The sequence below is a fragment of the Pongo abelii genome, chromosome 16 (genome assembly GCF_028885655.2).
Source record: "Pongo abelii isolate AG06213 chromosome 16, NHGRI_mPonAbe1-v2.0_pri, whole genome shotgun sequence".
NCBI classification, from domain to species: domain Eukaryota; kingdom Metazoa; phylum Chordata; class Mammalia; order Primates; family Hominidae; genus Pongo; species Pongo abelii.
The window spans coordinates 43,910,060-43,928,604 of record NC_072001.2 but is presented as its reverse complement, the minus strand read 5'-3'; the positions used below and the strand labels follow the sequence as shown (position 1 = coordinate 43,928,604).

Genomic DNA, 18,545 nt, shown 5'->3' with positions numbered 1-18,545 from the left:
TTCCTTAGTGCATCATGTAGGCACTCAAAGTTAGATTTTGGAGCATTTTGGATTTTAGATTTTCAGATTAGGGATATTCAACCTGAAATGGGCTTTCAGCATTTTTGTCAGCGTGGGCTTGACAGATAATCACAGCCTCTACATTTTAACAAAAGCTAGCCTTGTCATCTTCAACAAGTTCCTTACCAGTTGACTTCACAGGTATCTGAATACTGCCTATTAGAGTAGGAATAAACCCAGATAGCCAAAGAAGGAGAAATCTGTGTTTCTGAATTGGCAGGAGCCCTCTACTGCATTGAGTGAGCAGCAGCTGAGTGTTGTTTGGTTATACCTTGTATTGAGATAAGAATTTGTGTATAGCCTTTGGCCAAACTAGGAAACGAATCTGCTGCTCTCTGGCAATTGCTTCCGTACCCTCCCCTGCCTCCCCACTCCCCATTCCCCAGTTTATGGCCTGAAAGAAAGTTTCTCTTCCATTAGGTTTGTCAGTCAGCAACCTGGTCAGGGAAGAAGAGAAAGCTGTTGATAAATTTGGGAGCTTTGCCACAAAAGCATTAAAGATGACTTCAAATATGCCAGGCCAATATTCTTTAGTTTTTAAATGAAGTCTGACTAGCTGCAGCTCCCTTTCTGGCATCACCATCATGCATATGGTTAAGAGAACTTTGCCAAGAACAATATCTAGCAGTGAAGGGAGGTGGCAAAATGATCAGATATATATATGCATGTAATAGAGTTATTGCTGACCTGGTATCCTCATTTATCTGCAAACTCCAGCTCTCTTTGGATCTTTAGTTTGTTTGCAGGTTTCATGTTATAAGAGGTTGGCTTTTTATCTAGAAAAGCTCACTAAGTCATTCATTAGGGACAGCTTAGTGTGCCAGAACAGGTATTTAAAACCACTAGTCTAAGAACTATCCACATTAGTCTGATTTCAAAGTTGAGGTTCCCAAAAGGCATAGTGTATGTGGACAATGTGAAAGAGCCATCTCATGTGAATCTTTAACTGCAGGTTACGGCAGTGCCATTGGATTCTTACTGCAATGACCGAAGTGCAGAATATGAAAGGCGAGTTCTGAAGGAAGGAGGGAGTCTGGCAGCCAAGCAGTGTTTGTTGAATGGGGCCCCTGAACTGGCTGCAGACTGGCTAAATAGACGATCACAGTTCTTCCCAGAGCCAGCTGGAGGTCTGTGGAGCATCAGGCCTCAGAATGGCTGGTCTTTCATCAGGATTCCAGGTGAGTTCTCAATCCTCTTGGAATGTGTTCCTCACTTTGGCAAGGGGAGAACCAGGGTTCTCTCCATGTGGTCCTTTCATATATTTGGAATTTACTGTTCTTGAGGCTTCTACTTCCTTTTTTGGCCTTAGTAATTTATAGGTAAGAATATTAGTAATTTATGAGGAGTGGAGAGAGAAATGTTTTTAGATTTGTGCTTAAATACACTCCTTTGACATGCTTACAGCTGAGAAAGAAATGCCACTCTTAAAAAAAAAAAGGTAGAAGTAAACTTAGTAGGAAAGGCTCTAGGTTGAATGAGTACGGTTGTCTTGTGCCATTGCCAGTGGAATGAATGAGAATGTCGTCACTCACAGAAAGCCTTATTTAAATAGCATAAACAGTGTCCTACATGAAGCACTAGAGATGTGAATGATAACAAGAGGAAAAACAGTGTGCATTCTATGCCAAAATACTAGCAGATTCCCAGATCCCCTAGGGTCAAAGTCGGGGGTTGAAAGGAAACTAGGTTTTCATCTTTGCCTTAGTGAGACTACTTTTAAGGAAACTGAACACAGATAATTCATAGGCTCACGTTCTTTGCTTACACCTGCAGGCAAACTGGAATGGTAGCTTGGAGCTATAGTGTTAGTTTTGGTTGTCCAAAATCTGACATTTTGACTACATTCCTTTTTTTTTTTTTTTTTGAGATGGAGTCCCGCTCTGTTGCCGAGGCTGGAGTGCAGTGGCGTGGTCTCGGCTCACTGCAAGTCCCACCTCCTGGGTTCACGCCATTCTCCTGCCTTAGCCTCCCAAGTAGCTGGGACTACAGGCGCCCACCACCACGCCCGGCTAATTTTTTGTATTTTTAGTAGACATGGGGTTTCACCATGTTAGCCAGGGTGGTCTCGATTTCCTGACCTCGTGATCTGCCTGCCTCAGCCTCCCAAAGTGCTGGGATTACAGGCGTGAGCCACCGCGCCCGGCCAACTATATCGCTTTTACTGGCATGTAATGGAAATAAACTAGAGCTAAGCATTCAACAGAGGTCTTCTGTCTCTAAGAGATAACTGGATTCCAGTGTGTAAGGCCTGGTTTTTCCACTTTATTTTAACTTTGTCAAGTGTCAAGGGGTTTGCCCCAGCCTGTTAGTGCTTTAAGAACTCCAAGACGTCTTTCTGGTTATCTGAAAGCAGTATTACACATGGTCTTGTAACTGACTTAAAGCACATGAAAGCAGTGAGTGGAAATATATTGCTTGAAAATCGGTGGGGGGGAACCTAAGTGTAAAGCAAGCCGGTAAGGAAACTACAGAATCCCAGGCAAGAGATGAGCACCATTATGGAAAGAAGCAAGATAGCACCTTACTTCTTTTTTCTCCCTTCTTCGTTCTGGCTCCTAAGTTCCCATTACAGGAGTAGATGGCTTATTGCTGGCGTTGTGGGAATCTCTTGTGGCTTTTCCTGTTCTTTGAAAGAAAAATGGACCTTGTTTAAATAGCAGGAAGCGTCTGAGTTCTTTTTGCATCGATAAAAAGCACGAGCCTCACTGGCTGTTTACTGTGAGAACCAACCAGCTCCTCACCCCATTGTGCTCTGTAGACTAGCTGGGACAGGGCGGGGGTTGAGGGTGTCTCACTGGAACCCTTTATCATCTCTCTTTCCTTTATACTTTTACATTTTCTCTTTCCCTGAGAAGGGTTGCTTCCATATTCTTTGAGAGACCAAAATCTTCTGGTTTTCACACCTTTTCTTCTCCATGTTTCACCAGAAAGATGTACAATCCCTTCAAAAGTCCCCTTTCCTTGGAAAAAGGAGATATTATTTAATCTTTTGCCCTAATTTTACTGCCGTAGGCTACGTTCTTTTTATCTCTGAACAGGATCTTACACCATGGATGGTAAAAACCTGTGTCTAATGAAAGTACTATGGGCTTGTAGGAAAGTTTGTAAGAGAGTAGGATAGGTTTGTTCATTTAAACATTTTTTGAGGTCCTGTTTTATTTTATTTATTTTTAACACCCAATGATCCAGAAAGCACCTGTTTCAAAGAAGGGGCTGGGCACAGGTTTGACTTAGCAGAATCAGCTGGATTTCCAGAGAAGTGTGTTCCTTGTGTCTCTGTATCCTGCTTAGCGACAGGTGGAGCTCTTGTCCAGTGCAACTTAAGTGACTGCGAAAAACTTGGCTAACAAATACCAGCCCCAGAAGTCACTCTAGTGTGTTCAGAGAAGGAAACCTGTTTTTCCTACATATCTTACTAAGGACAAATACTAGAGACTGATTTTCTCCATGCTCACCAGCAAATCAGAGATAGTGTTCATTTTGCTTAAGTGTTTTAAGGCTGTTGCTGAAGTGTTTCTTCTTAGTCATTTTCCTTCAGGGCAGTACAAAGAAGTCCAGTCCATCCACTTCTCCCTTCCCCACCTACACGGTAACAAGATAACAAGCTGACAGCAGGTACCACTTCTTGCCTCCTTTAGTCATATTAGAGTTCTGTCTTTATAAGTATATGCACATCTTTATTTCTGAGCTTTTCTAATCCTAGGAACAGTTCATTCTGATTAGCAAAGTAAAGTAGATGTGGGAGGCAGGACTGTTTGAAAACCATTGAATCATGATTTTGAAATAATTGAAGTTTCTCAAAATTCAGACATAAAACAAATTTTTATATGCATTAACATTTGTGCTAAGAGAGTATATCTAAATGGAGAAAGAAGATAAGCAGGCTACAGAAATCTTACAAACTTAGCTTGCCCACCCTCACTCAAGGGCTGAAAAATATATGGTCTTTTTTTTTTTCACCTTGTGCTTTTAATGAGAACAGAAAGAAGTATGTCTAAATTGATTGGTAGCTCTGTGGTGAATGTTTAGGAGCTATCAAAATTGAGAGACCTAGGGAATTCAATTACTGGAGTAGGGTAATTGTGGTAAGAATAAAACCTTAAAAGTTGTTATGAAAGCTTTGCTGCCTGCTCAGACTTGGAATTTATACAGTACTCCTTGTCTGGTGCCAAGGAGAGGGTTTAGCAGTCAATTCTGTCCCAGCTGCAGTCATTTGATTGTGTTGGTAAGGAGACCAACAAAAAGAAGAGCATTTCAATAATCTAAACAGGACCAAACAAAGAGACTGAATAAAGGTGTGTGCCACAGCTTCAGGGAGCGGGTGGTGGAAGGAGACATGGCCTGGCAGCATTCCGAAGGTGGGAAATGGCAGGCTGCAGTGCAGAAGGAGTAAACAGCCAGGACCTGTGGCTTTGTAGCAAAAACAGAGTGGCCGATGATTTGTTATGGTGCTGTCAGCACATCCGTTCTTGTTCTTTGTATACAATAATTGTGCATTTGGCAAATTGTGGCAAGAACAGAGAATGACTGTTGAGAACTTTTGGATTGCTGTCAGCAGTCAGACTGTGGTTCTGAAGAAAAGCCATAGGTTCAAACCCAGAAACTGAGGAGGAACATTGTGTTTTTCTTAACAGTTTTTCTCTTTTAGTTGTTAGTTGTCTATATAATATCTCCATTCTTTCTCTCTCCCTTTCGTGTCCTATGGCCACTTCCACATATACTCTTACCCAACCCCTTAAGCCTAAACTCTTCCCCTCTTAATGACAGCAATTGTTCAGGGCATGTTTATGGATCAGTCTGCAAACAGGAAACTCTACTTCCTGAATATGATGGGAGTTAAATGATAGTAACTGGATAAGATGAAAATTTGTGAGTTAAGTGTTCTTTAAAGATCTGTTGCTGAAATGCTTTTCTTGTGAGAAGAGGAAGGAGAAAGCACAAGTTAGTGAGTGAGAGGAGCTTCACTGCAGAGAAACTCAAAGTCAGTCTTTCTGAAAAGCCCTGCTGTCTTTATTGAATTAACATACAACTAGGGTTAACGACATTTACCAGTCAACCTATTTGCAGTCCTCCAAGAGAGCTAGTTTTGGGTTTAAAAAAAAAAAAAGGGTAGAGGGGCTGGGTACCATGGCTCAGCACTTTAGGAGGCCGAGCTGGGAGGATCCCTTGAGCCCGGGAGTTCAAGACCAGCCTAGGCAATATGGCAATACCCTGTTTCTACAAAAAAACAGAAACAAAATTAACTGGGTGTGATAGCTCACCTGTAGTCCAAGCTACTCAGGAGGCTGAGATGGGAGGATCACTTGAGCCCAGGAGGTCGAGGCTGCCATGAGCTGTCATTGCACCGCTGCATTTCAGCCTGGGTGACAGAGTGGGACCCTGTCTTGAAAAGGAAAAAAAAGAGAGAGGTTATAAATCTCTTTGTTTACTTTTCTCCATAGGCAGGTAGGATACGTTCTCAGTGCTTTCAGAACTAGCAGAAACAGATATCTAGAGATAGGATGAACAAAGAAAAAACAAAATTTTCAGGTCACTTAGCAGATTGACATAGATGTCACCCATAGATGTCCATGTATACCTGGTGTCCTCTGAGTAAGGATGTGGAGCAGGGATGCTTTTAAGTGCCTTAAGAGCACATGTCTGAATGGGAGTGATCAGGGAATCTGCACTTCCCCCTTTGGGGATATTTTTTCCCAGGGCACTCCTGGAGTCGTGATATTTTCAGGGCGCTGCATTCTCCCTTTAGAGCACTTTTCTGATCTCATGATGACAAGCATCTTGGTTTTAGTGATTGTGGTTTTGCATACAGCTTTGCATTGAGTGATTTTGTCGCTTCAATTAAATACAGTTCCCCCTCACCCCCTTTTCTTCTCCCCAGGCAAGGAGAGTCTCATCACTGACAGTGGAAAGCTGTATGCCCTTGATGTCCTGCTGACTCGGCTCAAGTCTCAAGGGCATAGGGTCCTTATCTACTCCCAGATGACCAGGATGATAGACCTGCTGGAGGTAGGAGAAGGAATCTTGGGGACCTAGGATACCTTGACATTTAATTTGTAGGAATCAGATGTCCATGACTAATGTTAGTCCTGCTTAATGGGAGCCCCAAAACTCCCTTTTTTCTTTTTTCTTTTTCCTTTTTTTTTTTTTTTTGAGACAGAGTCTTACTCTATCACCCAGGCTGGAGTGCAGTGATGTGATCTCAGCTCTGCAACCTCTGCCTTCCGGGTTCAAGGAATTCTTCTGCTCCAGTCTCCCTAGTAGCTGGGATTACAGGCGTGCACCACCACACTCAGCTCTTTTTTTTTCTTTTCAGTAGAGATGGGGTTTCGCCATGTTAGCCAGGCTGGTCTTGAACTCCTGGCCTCAAGTGATCCACTCACCTCAGCCTCTCAAAGAGTTGGGATTACAGGCGTGAGCCACCACACCCAGCTCCCGAAACTCCTTTTTTTGATTTTACAGTCTATAAAGGGAGCAGAGTTAGCTCCTGGCATGGGGAGTATGTGAAGGACTTCTGTCCCCTGCCCTACACCAGTGAAATAGAACACCCCTTACATCCTTCTTTTACTAGGGAAGACATTTCTTAATTTTAAAGTAGGTCACAGCCTAGGAATCTAAAATTATGTATGGAAAACAAGATTTAGGATTAGTTCTCTGTGTAAAAAAGCAAAGAACAGCTATTCAACCTGAGTTAATGTAGTGATTCTCAACTTGACTACATATTGCAATCACCTGAGAAGCTTTAAAAAAATATGGATTTCTAGTCCTGTTCCCAGAGATTCTTATTTATTACATTGGAAATGAGGCCTGGGCATCGAGATATTTAAAAGGTCCTGGGGTGATTCTAATATGCAACCAGCCTTGACAGCTACTAAGTTAGTGGAAAAGATATAACTGTGCAAGGCAGCTTTTGTTTAATTGCTTCTTCGTTGAGGTTTTTCCCTTTCTTGTCTGAGTGGTGACTTATTTTTTAAGGGATAGGAGGTCACAGACCTAGAAACAGGAGAGTGAAAATGAGAACAGATAATCGCAAACTAGTAGAATAAGTCTTTATATAAATAAAGTTTGAGAGGCAGAAGCACCTGGTTGTCAGAAGTACATAAATATTCTCATGTTTTTACATGTATAAGGCTTCATACCCTCTCCCTGCTACACCAGGGAATAGTAATAAGTAAGTGGAAATTGTACTGTTATTATCCTTATCTAGGAATAAAGCAATAGGGACCATATCAGTACAGAAGGAATGAAGGCTAGCATTAAGGAGGGTTTTCAGGCTTTTTGGAAGCCAGGATTGGCTTGTTGAATTTTGCAATGAATTTATCTGAAATCAGTGGGAGGTTTCTTTTAATAATCTGGCAACTTCTTTTAGCAAGAGACATAAATGATTTTTGGGGTCAGTTTCAGCACTAAGTCTTAGGTTTCATAGCCCCTTGAATGCTGTTGACAGACTAAACTCTCTGGTTTGTATTATGAGTAGGCCACTTACTCCTAAATGATGGAAGTGCTTATGAGTGAATGTAAGTCACCATAAGAGAGGTGATTAAGCTGTTGTGTTTGATGTATATATTAACTATGTTAAATGTCCTAACAGTAGTAATCCAAAATAAAAGGACTGCCTGCATGTCTAGTGTTCAGTTCAAACAAATGATCCCAACAGCCAAAACAACATGAGTAACTTTTCCTGCAGTGGGGCTCTTTTTAGGTAAAGTGCACTTTCCTTGTCCTCAAGAGGCAGGGAAAGTATAGCTAAAGTAGGGATCTTCAGCTGCTAACAATTAAAGAGAAAGCAGTATGCTAAGGTAAGGGACATGTATGGTAAGGTAAGGTAAGGGACATAATGGTATTTCTTTTCCAAGACTATAGTCTTACATGTTGATTTATATGAAAGGAAAGTTCCAAGGGAATGTGAATGAGCAATCCAAAAATAAACTAGCTTCAGTAGGTGAAGGTGAGTATAGGTGGTTTAAGTTTGATACAGCCTTTATTATAGTCCTTCCCTCGGTGTATCGCACACTTCTAGGTTCTTATTAAATATTACTAAAATAAGTAATTCAGAGTATGATAAGCTTTGTTCAGGATAAGTGCTGTAAACTCTACCCACCAGGATCACTTCCTCTCTATCTATAATCCAACAGTTATTTTTGGGTTATGGACCTAGTGGGTAGATTTTGCAAACAAGCAGCTTGAGAACCTCTCTAAACATAGATGAATTTCTAAGGGGAATTCCAAATTAGGGAAATGCAAATTCAAAGCCTGAATTTCACAACTGCTGACATTCCTTAGCCATATGTATAACATGCATCTTGGATGCTGAAACCAGAATATGTTGCAACTATTTGTATGTTTTAAAAACTAAAATGAAATTCTTCTCTGGTTTCCTTAATACTACACTAATTGTTCTTCCTTTAATTTCTTAAAGTTTATTCATTTTTAATTTGTTTTAATATTATCCACTCAAATGAACCACATTCTGTATTCCAGGAGATTAGTACTGAAATAGAATTTAATTTATGAGCGTGGAATTACAATGCCCACAGTGTTTACCATATATCTAATCATTGATTGAAATATAAACATATTGTACATCTTGAGATGGTGCAGCACTAGGTCTGCAATTTTTTATCTTTGAAAGAGTGTTTTTCAGTCACTTTCATAATAGAAACTCTGAGTATTAACATTCATTAAAGCCATGTTTCAGCATTAAAGCATGACCTGGTACATGATCTTGCACTGGGACCTTCTGAATAGATCCTGTCCATTGAGTATACTTGACCTTAAGAAAAAACACAGACTTAAGTCTCAAAATGTTGATTGTTTTGTTTTTATTTCAGGATTTTCCTTTTTCTCTTGAAATCATATACCCTGTTCAAAGAGAGAAAGAAATGCTTCCAATAGAGTAAGAGTTAGAAACTCACATTGCGGGTATCAAAGCTCTGTGTTGCTGTGGAGTACGTGAGCAGCTCTCTTTCATCCAACAGCCTTTTTGGGGTTTTTGTTGTTGCTGTTGTTGTTGTTGTTGTTGTTGTTATGTGCCTTAGCCATGGCTGGCTGTCTGTTTCTGGGGCTTGGCAGAACTAGAAGACATTAAGAATTCACATACTTCTCTATGGCCAGGTTTGAAATACTGTGAGAAATACTAGTTTTGGACATTACTATTTGCACAGTATTTTTTAAAGTCATTGATCGCTTCCTTTTTCCCTTGGGTAAAAATCTGACTTTAAATTCCTTGTGTATATATCATATCTTCTTCCAAATAGACTATATTCAGAAATGTTGTATTCCTTCACATGGAATCCAAATAGTAGTATTTCTCGATAGGGGATTTTTAAAAGGAGAGTGCTTTTGCTATAACAAATGGGCACTAAGAAAAACAAACATAGTGAAGAGGAGACTGCTTAATTTCCAAGCCAGGAGTTTTTAGTTTGCCATAGGCAGAAGTCAAGGACATAAATAGGTGAGGAAATCATAGATCAATAAATGTCGTTATGAGTTTATTTTAAATTTACTGAACCACCTATAGGTATTTACTGAACCACCTATAGGATCTTTTTTTTAATTTATTTATTTAAAGACAGAGTCTCGCTCTTGTCACCCAAGCTGGAGTGCAGTGGCGGGATCTCGGCTCACTGCAACCTCCACCTGCCGGGTTCAAGCAATTCTTCCTCAGCCTCCGGAGCAGCTGGGATTTCAGGCGCGCATCACCACGCCTGGCTAATTTTTGTATTTTTGTAGAGATGGGGTTTCACCATGTTGGCCAGGCTGGTCTCGAACTCCTGACCTCAAGTAATCCTCCCATCTTGGCCTCCCAAAGTGTTGGGATTACAGGCGTGAGCCACCACGCCTGGCCACCTATAGAATCTTGGCTGTTAGGCATAGTAGGGGAACACATAATCTCTGTGCATTTGGGATGGTGGTATCCAGCTGGATGTCAGGCAGAACTTTTCCTACTACCACCAGTTTTACCATGGTTAGGGACTCTTCTCCGTATTGTAGTAGCAAAGAGCTTTTAACTTATTACAGATGACTTATCTCTGAGTCTTCTCTTTTGAGTTTCATTCCTGTTGCATCAAGCAACTGAGTTTGTAGTTTAAGGAAATAAGCCACTTGATACTTTCCTATGCAATAAAGAGTACTTGGAAAGAGTTAATCAGCTTATGCTATATGTGGTGTAATTGTTAAATACTGAAATCCAGACAAATCTTGAACTGTACCAATATATGATAAGAGTGCAATATAGAATTAAATCCAGGTAATCCATACATAATGACATTTGAGACCCTGGGTTGTGTAACTTGCTCAGTCATCTATCCAAGCGCAATGCCTCACTGGGGGAAGATTTATCCTGAGCAGACATTCTGTCGTTTATGAGTTGGCCTCTATTAGAAATGCAGGTTACCTTTGGAAGCTGTGATTCTGAAGATACTGGGAAGCTGGGTATTCTGAAAATGCCCCATGGAATGAAAAGCAAATTGAGTTGGCACACTTGATATCTTAAGTTGCCTGCTTGGCCTTCTTCCAAGTGTACTTTACTTCCTTTCAAAAAAAAAAAAAAATTGGGGCCACTGTTAACTAGAGTTCTTATTAGGTCTTAGGAATTATAGAAGGAAATTTGTCAGCTTACAACCATGCTGTGTTGTAATCTTTTTTAAATTCTTTTTTCCTCCATGCTACCTTTGAGCAAGGCATTAATGCTAGGCAGATGCAAATATTAGTTAGACATGATGTTTGACTTTAAGGAATTTATCTAGTGGAGGAGACATATACATACACAAATACCTGTCAGTGTACCCTGATACTAATGTCAAAATGAAGCGTGAACAGAGCTGAGGATAGCAAGAAGGATATGTTTATTTCTAACTGAGTCACTCTTGAGGAAAGCATCACAAAGACAGTGGCATCTGAAGTTAAGAACAAATAGAATTTCAACCATCAGGGAGAAAGGAATTTGAGACTAAGGAAGCCGGATGTAAAAAGAGAGATAGAAAGGTACAAGAGTAGTCCGTTGTGACTGGAACATATGGCATAGAAGAAAGGGAAATAACAGGAGTAGGTTGAAGTCAGATTATTTTGGGCCCATGATTGCCTTTTGCTAGTCTTGCTCCAAAGGGCTCTGTATTAGATAAGGGAATTATGGCTGTCATATTTAACTCTCTTGGTTCAATTTGCTTGGACTGCAGAAAAATTGTAATAGAGTAGCCTTTTGCTAATGATATACCCCAAAAGATGGAAAACAGCATGTCCAAGAAAATAAAATTACATCAGATCTGCAGGTTTGTGGACCATATTGAGTCCTTCCCCTAAATTGTTTTATCAAAATGAAATCTGGTTAAAATGAAAGTCAGAGCCAGCTTTGGAATAGAAGTTTCAGAATGAAAGGTTGGTAATAGGATATATAAACATTTGCCTTTATTTTTTCAAGTGTCCAATTATCCTTTATGATGATGATGGATCAGGTTATGGACAGGATATATTAAGAACCTTAGGGTTAATGGGGCTCTCTTTCTATTTTCTTCTTAGTAGTACTGATCATCCCTTCCATCTGGGAAACAGTAGGAGGGTTAAGCCAAGGACTCTGGAACCAATCTGCTTGAGTTTCAATCCTAAGTCTGCCACCTACTGCCTGTGTCACTTTAGGGACCTTAACATCTGTAAGATAGGAGGGACAATAATAACACCTACCCTTACTATATACCCATGAAAATTAAAAATCTAAAAAAAAAAAAATTTAGAAAGGAGGTGATTGGAAGCTGTTGCAGAGCAGATCCTGAAGATTTTGATTGTGATCTCTGATCCTGGGGGAAAAAAGTTAAAAGAGAAATTTAAAAAAATATTTAATAGCACCTACCTTAAAGGTTGCCATAATGATTGGATAAAGATAACCAGGTAAAATAGAACAGTGACTGGCAGTTAGTGAATGCTCAGTAAAACTATCTTGAGTTATGCTGGCAGCTCTGTTTGCATGCCACTGATGTGATGTGTGGATGTGATCTGTAAGTCCTACTTTTTAATCAGTGGCATGCAAGCAGAGCATTGTCTTCTCAACTTGTATAGTAAAACAGTGGTTTTCAAACTGATGGGATGTGTTAGAGGACCAGTAGATATTAAGCAGAGATGGCCACTCTTTATCAGTCAGGATAGCGATGCTTTTATCTATTTTATATATTAGAGGGGCTCTGTGTAAGAGTTTGCTTGAGGAAAGTGTTCCAATGCTTTAAAAACAGATATGTTTGGCCGGGCACAGTGGCTTACACCTGTAATCCTAGCACTTTGGAAGGCCAAGGAAGGAGAATCACTCGAGCCCAGGAGTTCAAGACCAGCCTGGACAACATAGCAAGACCCCCATCTCTATAAAAATTTAAATTTATATTTAAAAATTAGCTGGGCATAGTAGTGCATGCCTGTAGTTCCAGCTACTTGGGAGGCTGAGGTGAGAGGATCACTTGAGCCCAGGTCGAGGCTGCAGTGATCCAAGAAAACTATACTTCATCCTGTGCAATAGAGCAAGACCCTGCCTCAAAAACAAAACAAAACCAAAAAAACCACATATGTTCTACAATAGTGTTTCTCAAAATTAATACTTTCGAATCAAATGTTATTAAAATGCACATTACACCAGGTGTGGTGACTGATGCCTGCAATCCCAGCACTTTGGGAAGGCAAGGCCTTGGATGTATCACCTGAGGTCAGGAGTTTGAGATCAGCCCGACCAACATGATGAAACCCCATCTCCACTAAAAATACAAACTTAGCCAGGCATGGTAGCGCATTCCTATAATCCAGCTACTTGGGAGGCTGAGGCAGGAGAATCACTTGAACCCCGGAAGTGGAAGTTGCAGTGAGCCAAGATCGCGCCATTGCGCTCCAGCCTGAGCAACAGAGCAAGACTCCATCTCAAAAAAAATAAAAATAAAATGCAGATTATGATTTACTAGGTAAGGGATGTGTCCCTCAATTCTGCATTTCTAACAGACCTCAGGTGGTACAAGTGCTGCCCATCTGAGGGCCATGCTGAATGGCAAGGTTCAAAGGGAAACTGCCCTGCCTTCCCTTTCTAGTGGTTGTTCTCAGCTGCTGATACAGGCTATCAGAATAATCTTTGAAGCTTTTTCCAGCTACAGCTTTATTGATGTATGCTTGATAAACAAAAATTGTATATATTTAAGGTTGACCATGTGATATTGTCTCTCTCAGAAGATTTCACATATACGATACAATATTATTAGCTCTAGTCACCATGATGTACATTAGATCTCCAGGATTTTTTTCATTTTGCATAACTGAACCTTTGTACCCTTTGACCAACATCTCTCCATTTCCCCTACCCCCTGGCAACCACCCTTCTACTCTCTACTTTTATGAGTTTTAACTTTTTAAGCTTGCACATATAAGTTGAACCATGCAGTGTTTGTCTTTCTATGTCTGGCATATTTCACTTAACATAATCAGGTTTATTCATGTTGATTTCCTTCTTTTTAAGGCTGAATAATATTCGTGTGTGTGTGTGTGTGTGTGTGTGTATGTATATATATCACATTTTCTTTATCCATTCACCTGTTTTTGTTTGTTTTGAGACAGTCACCCTGTTGCCCAGGCTGCAGTGCTGTGGCATGATCTTGGCTTACTGCAGCCTCAAACTCCCTGGGCTCAGATAATCTTCCCACCTCAGCCTCCTGAGTAGCTGGGACTACAGGCACATACCAGCATACCCAGCTAATTTTTGTATTTTCAGTAGAGATGGGGTTTCGCCATGTTGGCCAGGCTGGTCTCAAACTCTTGACCTCAAGTGATCTACCCACCTCGACCTTCCAAAGTGCTGGGATTACAGGCATGAGCCACTTCGCCCAGGCAACCACCACACCTGGCCCCAACCTTTGTCTTTTAGGTGTTTTCCTATAGTGTGAGGATGTAGATGTTGCTCTATTCAGCCTTTTAACAGATCTTTCCATGTCCATTTTCTAGGTTTTTTTTTTTTTTTTAAGCTATTTACTGAAATAGACTCTAAATTTACTAAAGCCTGAAATCCCACTGCTTATCTTAGTTCAAGAGCTAAGACTTGAAGCAGTGGAAGGGAATAATTCACTTCTGTTGCCTCAGTAACAGGCTCTCTATGATCAGGGTTGGTTTCATTATGGTCTAGGATTAATATCCCTGGGGTTGTGCTGGCCTTGATATATAAATATATAAACAGCAAAATTTACTAGAAGATTCATTCATCAGTGCTTTTATGTGGCTAGAAGTTCAGTTTAAAAGGCAAATCAGGCTGGGCTCAGTGGCTCACACCTGTAATTCCAACACTTTGGGAGGCTGAGGCGGGCAGATCACCTGAGGTCAGGAGTTCAAGACCAGCCTGGCCAACATGGTGAAACCCCATCTCTACTAAAAATAGAAAAATTAGCCGGGTGTGGTGGTGGTTGCCTGTAATCCCAGCTGCTAGGGAGGCTGAGGCAGGAGAATCACTTGAACCTGGGAGGAGGAGGTTGCAGTGAACCACAATTGCGCCGCTGCACTCCAGCTTGGGTGACGAGCAAGACAGTGTCTCAAAAAAAAAAAAAAAGAGTGCCTGTGCAGGAAGTCTACCTTTTTGCTAAAGTTATAATCTGTGTTATGGGTGACTCTGTAAACTATCTTGGTATTGTCTAGTTACTTTGTTGTTCTGATTGCAACGTTCTGTGATTGGATTAGCTGCAAAAGGTATAGCAAGCCTCTAAGGACCATCATCTTGCTATCATTTTATACCTTCTTTCCTGAAGTCCTTTTTATCCAAAACTCCCCCTACCCTTCTGCCATTAGTTCAGTCCTACAATATAGCAATACCACTAAGTATGAACTTGAAGCTCACTTTATTTTATGCTCCTCTTTGATTATCACAGCTCTTAAGGAACCACTTCGAGACAGAAAGAAATAGTAAAAAATTAAAATTAAACCAAATATAAAACACAATGAAGATGCATATGTCAATAAGCTTGTCTACTTTGTTGACCAGCTTCGCTTCACATGTACCCTAGCCAGAGACCTCTGCCAAGTTCTTGGCACTCACTCCATCTAAGAATAGGCTGTCACATACGCTGCACCAGATATTCCAAACTACAGCAACCTGATGTGCTAAAATGCCCCACCATGTATAAGAGTTACATATGAAAATATTGCAATATAAGAACATTTGACCACAGAAAACTAATTAACACAAACATTTCCCAAATGTAGAAATGATTAGTCTTTTTCAATAGAGAAGTTATTTGAGAACCGAAGTAACTATTTTATGCTGTTTCTTATAAATAGGCAGCTGTGTTGTTTTTGATACTAGTTCTTCTACAAGTGGACTTTTTGTAGCGTAATCAGAGACAACAAAAGAGGAAATAAATGTTCATTTGGACATAACTATAAGAAGAATTGCAACTTCTAAGAATGGAGAGGCAGTCTCTCTATTGTATCTTTTGACGTCTCTTCATTCTTAAAAGTTGTAATTCCTCTTGATGATGTCAAGAACATTCTCTGCCATAGAAAATTACCTTGTCTTTTGTTTTACTCTGATGCTTAGGCCTCCCATAACAGTGATGCATGCTCTGTTGGGAGAAGGAAGCTTAGGCTGTAAATTTAAGCATTTTAATCAGTAAAGATTTGCTCTGGGGAAACACATTCGTTTCAGTGAATGTTATTCACTGAAAAAAAAAGTAGGTATTTTCATAGCTGTGAAAGATATCTGGTTGATTACTGAAAAACTATTTTGGTTTGTGGAATTTTTTTTTTTTTTTTTTTTTTTTTTTTTAATGAAACCTACAGGAATTTACAGGAATAAGATTAGGTTCCAAACTGAAATTGAGAGTGATTATAATCTTCAGATTGCCCTGGATTTTCACACATAGGCAGTAAACTCATTTACAAATTAACTTCTTGTACTCTTGGGGTTGCTCTCTCCCCATTCTGGTTATAATGGCTTGCCTCCAATGGACAAGGTAGAAGATGGGTAGATGCTTGTGGAAATCAGAATACAGTAATTTGCATCAGACTTACTGTGTCCTTTTATCCTGGTTGGCAGGAATACATGGTTTACAGGAAGCATACCTACATGAGGCTTGATGGCTCATCCAAGATCTCGGAGAGGCGAGACATGGTTGCTGATTTTCAGAACAGGTAATGTTCATGGGAATTACAAAAATTATCTTTTTAATTTGCCTCTAGTGCTTGAAATGGTAAGTTTTGTTTTTTTTTAAATGCCAGGACATCTGAGATTGTTAAGGAATCAAGATGTAATTCCTGCCATTTTAAGAAGTTACTAAATCTGCTTATCATAATTCAGATCTATGTGTCTGGGAGAGAAAAAGAGAATATACCTGATAGTTTGTATATTTGAAGTATACTTTCTTATGACACCAGTGCCTATTTCTTTGGATAATAAAAGAAATCATTTCTAAGTATGAACCAAGATCCTCCTCAATGGATAATAGGTATGTAGAAAAAAATCCACCAGCCTGTATTCCTCATTGCTTACAGTAGCCATTTCTTTCTTTTTTTTTTTTTTTTTTTTTTTTTTTGTGAGACAGTCTCTCCCTGTCACCCAGGCTGGAGTGCAGTGGCACGATCTTGGCTCACTGCAGCCTCCGCCTCCCCGGTTCAAACAATTCTTCTGTCTCAGCCTCCCAAGTAGCTGGGATTACAGACATGCGCCACCACATCCAGCTAATTTTTTTATTTTTAGTAGTGATGGGATTTCACCATGTTGGCCAGACTGGTCTTGAAATCCTGGCCTCAGGTGATCCACCCACCTCCACCTCCCAAAGTGCTAGGATTATAGGCATGAACCAATGATCCCGGCCACTAACAGTAGCCATTTCTGAGTGTTGACTTAAAGTTATTAGTTTGTTTCTGTGTTTCATTTTGTATAAGAAAAAGTACCTTTTATTTTCCTGCTTTCCTTTTAACATAGTAGCAGTACAGTGCCGTATGACAAATTGCAATACTGTACAATCTATTCAACTGGCAGCTCTCAGCCACAGTACCTCTCCCACCTGCTAATGAGCCTATGAAATTTCAATTACCGCCTGCTGAATGCTGATGGTTTACAGAGCCATAATTATCCTGAGTGCAGCTTCTCATTGTAACAGGTAGAGTCTGGTTACTGCTCTCTCCAAGGAGAAAGCCAGGCTCCACTAGTGACGGGTCTGTTGAACTTCATCTTCAGTTTTCCTCCTTAGACCTGGAGAGCCAAGGAATAAAGCAGATCTTAATGTCAGTAAATCAGAACAGCTTTGACTCTGGCTTTTAATTGCATGGCCTCTTAATATTTCACTTGTGAATTCTTGTGAAGAAAATTAAGCACATAGCCATTTTATTTAGATTACAATTTTTAATTCCATTCAGTTCTAAAGCATGGTTTAATTCAGACATCAAATAATTTGGCATAAAACACATCCACAATTCAACATAGAATGTCCTCTGTTTAAAGAATTTTTCCTAAGTTAAAACTACACACCAGAATTCCAGGTGCCTGTTTGACCAAGAATAAGGAGAAGATCTGTTTCAAACCCGTTTCCATTTGTTACCCTGGTGCAGCTGTGTGGATAGCCTAACCTAGCTTCTCACCTAGTGGAAGCTACCAGTAGATCCTAAAACCAATTATTTGAAACATGAGTAAGCATTGTGCCTCCTTAGCCCACCACATTGTTTTGGCAAAAAGAGAAAAAAAAATTACTGGGTGATCTTCATCTTTTCTTAATTCTGAAATCAGTGATACATATTTTATCATGTCATGTCCTTACCTACTCCAGCCTCAGAGCTGCAACTTGACAGGAATCTTATGTGTGAGCTATAGACTGTATGTTTTCTCAGAGTGCCTGTATTTTCTCCAGTCATGCCAGTATATTTGTGAGGTGGGCACACTGGTATGGGGTGGCATGCTTTGTGAGTTATGAGAAAAGCCATTAAGTAATAGGTATTTCACCTGATACTGTTTTTGTTTATTTTCTACTAGTATATTTGATACTGTACATTTAAGGATCTTTTTAACAGTAATGTTTTGTTTTTCTTCAGTAACAGTTGGGGCCTTTGTAGGTTGTAATGAAATGCCTATTGAGAAAAATTTGAAAAATATTTAAAGATGAAAATAAAGGCCAGGCACAGTGGCTCACGCCTGTAATCCCAGCACTTTGGGAGGCCGAGGTGGGCGGGTCATCTGAGGTCAGGAGTTCGAGACCAGCCCGCCAACATGGTGAAACCCCGTCTCTACTAAAAATACAAAAATTAGCCAGGCATGGTGGTGGGTGCCTGTAATCCCAGCTACTCGGGAGTTGGAGGCAGGAGAATCACTTGAATTTGGGAGTTGGAGGTTAGAGTGAGCAGAGATCCACCACTCCACTCCAGCCCAGGTGACAGAGCGAGACTCTGTCTCAAAAAAAAAAGAAAAAAAAAAGAAAAATCACTCACAATCCCACTACTGTTAACATTTTGGTATATCCTCTAGTCTTTAACATATGTATAGGGTTATATTTATA

General features: G+C 40.2%; 1 protein-coding gene across 3 annotated transcripts in view; it reads left to right on the top strand.

The window, feature by feature from the left end:
- The window catches only part of INO80 (INO80 complex ATPase subunit), a 137,294-nt gene that overhangs the window by 93,999 nt on the left and 24,750 nt on the right, over positions 1-18,545 (top strand). For all 3 annotated transcript variants that reach the window (XM_063716583.1, XM_024232717.3, XM_024232718.3), the window contains exons 26-28: positions 1,013-1,238; positions 5,939-6,066; positions 16,094-16,188. In XM_063716583.1, the coding sequence (XP_063572653.1) occupies positions 1,013-1,238; positions 5,939-6,066; positions 16,094-16,188 (449 nt within the window). The remainder of the gene's footprint in view (positions 1-1,012; positions 1,239-5,938; positions 6,067-16,093; positions 16,189-18,545) is intronic.